The sequence below is a fragment of the Xiphias gladius genome, chromosome 18 (genome assembly GCF_016859285.1).
Source record: "Xiphias gladius isolate SHS-SW01 ecotype Sanya breed wild chromosome 18, ASM1685928v1, whole genome shotgun sequence".
Classification (NCBI taxonomy): Eukaryota; Metazoa; Chordata; class Actinopteri; order Istiophoriformes; family Xiphiidae; genus Xiphias; species Xiphias gladius.
This window is the reverse complement of record NC_053417.1, coordinates 3795513-3800482: the sequence shown is the minus strand read 5'-3', so window position 1 is coordinate 3800482 and position 4970 is coordinate 3795513. Positions and strand designations below refer to the sequence as shown.

General features: G+C 43.6%; 1 protein-coding gene across 1 annotated transcript in view; it reads left to right on the top strand.

The window, feature by feature from the left end:
- Window positions 1-185: 185 nt before the first annotated feature.
- Window positions 186-4970, top strand: part of arfgef2 (ADP-ribosylation factor guanine nucleotide-exchange factor 2 (brefeldin A-inhibited)) — a 28019-nt gene continuing 23234 nt past the window's right edge. The window contains exons 1-4 of the mRNA XM_040152710.1: window positions 186-787; window positions 2797-2827; window positions 3315-3438; window positions 4596-4742. Of these exons, the coding sequence (XP_040008644.1) occupies window positions 601-787; window positions 2797-2827; window positions 3315-3438; window positions 4596-4742 (489 nt within the window). The 5' untranslated portion in view covers window positions 186-600. The remainder of the gene's footprint in view (window positions 788-2796; window positions 2828-3314; window positions 3439-4595; window positions 4743-4970) is intronic.

The following is a 4970-nucleotide window of genomic DNA, read 5'->3' as shown; positions in this document are numbered from 1 at the left end:
TAAACTAATATGTAGCAATCTTGACTGTTTAGTGTCTGTCCGTGTGTGGAGACAGTTGGGATATTAGTGTACCTGTCGTTAGAGAGCACATGAAGGCTACATAGTAGATAAACTGAACATTCATTTACTGAGATCCGTTGTGGTGTTTTAGTGCCACCTGCAGGACACTTTAGGAACCGTGTTTCTGTTCCCTGGGAGCACTGGATTCGCCACAGCAGTAAAAACGGCGAACTGTCGCCCAAACTCGTGTAACGCTGGCAAACTTTGAAACTTCCAAAGCTCCTCTCTGGCATGTTTAACCGGACAAGTTTTACAATTTTGGGCTTCAGACGATGCGCAGCTTTCTGCGAAGTAACTAAGTATCTATTTGACCCCATTTCGGAGGTTACCTTGCTCCTCGGGGTGCTGTGGTCAAAACCCAGACAGCTGAGAATCACGTGACATGACGTGTAACCAGCATGGCGGCGCTGAGCTGAGATAGCAACTCTACTGGACTGACACCGATAGCCTGGCTCTCGTTAGCTTTCCTTGTCACCTGCCCATTCGCAGGGCCAGGCCGAAGATGACGGCCTGAGAAAGAAGTGTTAACCGAACCGAGAGATGCAGCACCAACAACACCGGCCGCAGCAGCAGCAGCAGCAGCAGTACTACTACTCGCAGTCGAAGGCAGAAAACAGTAAAACCAAGAGCATGTTTCTGTCCAGGGCGCTGGAGAAAATCCTTTCGGATAAGGAGGTGAAGAGGAGCCAGCACAGCCAGCTGCGCAAAGCCTGTCAGGTGGCGCTTGGTAAGTGGGTTTGGTTTGGATACCGCTTTGCGGAGCCCCGTGTTTTATGTAGCGCTTCGATGAAATACCTCGTTCGTGTCTGGCTTGTTTGAGATACAGGGGAGAGCTACCCAGTTAGCTAGCGTTAGCTTTAGCCTCTAAATGGCCTTCATCGTCTGTTCAGCTGTCCGTTGACGTTGACAGTTAGCGATAGCTAAATATGTTTTGGTATCACTCTCACATCTTAATGTTCATTACGAAACTCGTACATCCAGCCTCCGCACCACCATCATCACTGTCAACGTCGGCAGCTAAACAAGCTTGTTTATAGGTTAGCTGTCGTTAGCTACTTGGTTAGGGCTAGGTTAGCTAGCTAAACAGACCAATCCCTGTGTTGTACGTAGCACTGGCACCCAGCTAGACCGCCCGGTCCTGTTCTGCACCCAGTCACACAGGATATCTTACTCCGGTATATTCTGACGTCCTTGCTTTTCCATTCAACACAGTCACGGATAGTCTTACACACACACCAGGCTCTCCACTTCATGGTGGTATTGTTGTTTGTATGCCAGCTCCAACTGCCCTGCCCATTGCGTTCACCTGCCTCCTTGTCATATTACCGTTGTGAATGTGGCCGGCTTTGGTGGGTTATATCTGTGACGGCTGCAAATCGGGTGCTCGTAGCCTGTATTGTTGCTTTCCTAGAGGCTTTAAACACCTCTCTTATAATGACCAAATACCTGTTCAGGTACAATTAATACATGTTATTTCAGGGTGTTGTTTTTGCACGGCGCCTCTCTCTGACTCTTAATGCAGGTGATTGGCAAATTGGCAAACAAGAGATTGGGCTTCATTAGTAAGGAAGAGTTAGGCTGTTTGACCACAGGATTGACTGCAAGGAAATAAATGTCACCGAGAGGTGGGCAAACAGGTCGGTGTGTTTGATCTGGTTTGCCAGCTCTCTGCCCCCAGTCTGCCAGGGACAACCTCTCATTATTCATGGAATCAGTAGAACACAACACTCCATTTCGACTCCCCTGGCTACTAGTCTAGGCTACATTGTGCTTGTGTCATACTGACTGTCTGTGTGGTACTTTGGTAAACTCTATGCGAGCTTCAAGAATATCTCTTTTTCCCACTGCTGTGGATTGCAGGCCTTTTCGTCTGTTGCCTCCGTGAATAATTAGACATGTAGCAGAAAGAGAGATTAGTTGTTAATTGCTGTTTATCAGTGAAACACCAGAGCTTAGCCAGGTGACTAAATAAATAGAGCACAAGTGTTATTAATACCTTCCTATATTTAAGTCCATTGCTAATTTATACACCATGGAACTGGGTGTATAAAAGAACTGGGTTCACCTTTTTATTACATTATGTTACTTAAAATAAATCATCACTATAACAGTGATTGTGACATTTTTCTGTGAATATTGTACAAGCTCATTTTATCTTTGTAGCCCTATGATATGGGGAGTTTATGTAAGTTGAGTTTATCAGTTATCATTACCACACCGTGTGGGAATCTAATCAATTTGGTTGGTCACATCCGGCTGAATGCACACCATTACTCACCATGCAGCCAAGGCTGCTACACCGGGTAGCCAGGAAGTCTGTGCATAGCTTTCGACACATCAATGCGTGGTTTAAAAAAAAAAAAAAAAATTTGAAGACGAAAAAAATTGATTCAGGAGAATAGTTTACAGAGCGTAACAAATGGGAAGGCTGATGCAGGGAATAAGAGAGAGACTGAAGATCTGAAGGAAGCTGTTCAGTTGAACCAGATGTGTTAAACAATAAAACATAGGGGTGACCTCAGGTTAAAGCCTGATCAATATACAATAGTATAGTTTGACCTGAAAAAACACCTGTGTAACAACTAAAATGCAGGGGAACAAAAAACATGTCTTACGGTAGTCAGATTTGTGATTGGCCCAGTGACCCCGAAGTTTTAGAGTCAAATCATGTCACACTGCTTTGGGGTCGAAGTTCAGACTTCACTAACATTTCATCTCTTGTTTCTGTCTTCATAGATGAAATCAAGGCAGAGCTTGAAAAACAAAAGTAAGTATCGCTATGCGCATACCTTTTATTTCCCTGAATGAATGAATGCAGAGCAGTAGATTCAAGCTTTTTTTCCTTTTCCTGTAACGTGCGACAAGAAGCCGAGGTGAGGTTTGCCCTGTAGCAGTCTACACTAAACTCTGCCTGCTCACTGTGATTTGTGTCTAGGGTGATTTGTTGCTTTTATGGCTGCTACTTTGGAGTATATTAGCATTATTTCAAACAGCCTTCAGGTAATAACTCTGCTGCTATAGACAAGCCATTATTTTAACAATATGCCCATATGCTTTTCTAAGGTTAAAAAGTATAACTTCAGTGCTCTGTAAAATTCTGTACTATGAAAATAAAAATGTATAGTAAAATGTTTTACACAGCACCTGATTTATGAACATCCTTCATTAGAGTTACCATTAAGTTTCAATGTTATCCTCAGTGTTTTTAGCTTTTCCAGTTCACTTAGCTGTTTGGTGGTCTCTTGTTTCTGCAGGGATGGAACAGTTGTGCCACCCAGAGCCAACTACATCGAGGCTGACAAATATGTGCTGCCCTTTGAGCTGGCCTGTCAGTCAAAGTCCCCCCGGATAGTTAGCACCTCTTTGGACTGTCTGCAGGTTAATATTCACTTACACATTCACACTCGCCTGGAGGTGAGGGGGGTGAAATCTTGCTACACCTGCTTCACACGTCAGACGTGCACTTAGAACAATGGCTCTACATTCAACACACACACAAGTGCCTGCACACACACACACACACAGACACACTCCATCCTTTAATCTCTTAGTAGATTTTTGTAGTAACTACACTTGTTCAATTCAGGTTTACTCATAGAGCGCCAAATCATAAGAGGTTATCTCAGTGCACTTATCATGTAGAACAGGTCTAGACCGTACTCTCTATATTTATATTTACAGAAACCCAACATTCCACCATGAGCAAGCACTTGGTGACAGCAGCAAGGAAAAACTCCTTTTTAAACAGGTAGAAACCTCGAACAGCTTATGGTGGGGGGCGTCTGCCCCGACTGGCTGGGTTGAGAGAGAGAGAGAGGGAGAGAAAGAGAGAGGGAGAAAAGGGGGGGGGGCATAGCACACTAGATGTATAACATAAAGATGTGTAACAATAATGAGATTAATAATTATAATATTAGGGTGAATAATACTAATAAAACTAAATATTGTATTGAATCTTTGGGGAGAATTATTTTTTTGTTGCATCTTATTTACCTGTTATGTTTATTTCATTTTTGGCTTGGAGACTATACATTTGTATTAGAAAGTCTGAGTTTGGCAAGAGTTTGAAAGACCTGGACATTTACAGTACCAGGGAGGGAGGGTTGAATGAGGAGTACTTCGAGTTGCATTATGGGAATATTAGGATCCTGTGTTTTGGGGGCTTCATCTACACTTGAGACTAAAAGCAAGGATATTTCTCTGTCTGTCTTTTGATTTTTGACAACTCTTTTTTTTTTAAATCAGCCTCAGTTCGCCCTCTATGGTAAAGAAGTGCGATACAAAATTTTTGGAGTGCCCTTTTAAACACGTCAGTTTTGTTCAAATGAAACCTAAACAGTACCTATAGACAGACAAAAAAAGAGCCACGAATTTCTCTTTTTCTCACACTCGCACGTTTTTCACAATTAAACAAAGATGCTGCTCAAATAAACCCTGAACTCTCACTCATACACCTCAAAACAAACGCAGAATCAAACGCGAACGGTGAAGCCTGCTTCTGCTGCTCTAACCTGTGCACTGTCTCTCTACGGTAGAAGCTGATTGCGTACGGCCACATCACGGGCAATGCCCCAGACAGCAAAACCCCAGGCAAAAGGCTGATCGACCGGCTGGTGGAAACCATCTGCAACTGCTTCCAGGGCCCGCAGACTGACGAGGGAGTCCAGCTACAGATCATCAAGGTACGATCATCAGCGCTTCTCCGTACATCTGGCAGCCTCCAGATCCTCCAGCTGTCAGTGGCATCACTTATTTTAGACCCAATTAGGTCAAAGAGGCAGGACTGAGACTTGATCATGGTTGAAACCATGACCATTCAGTCGTGGTTGGTTTCAACTATGACTGAAACCTCTTAGGTTTCATTAGGTTTCAGTCATGATTCACAGTGGTGGAGAAAATTAGTTTCTTGA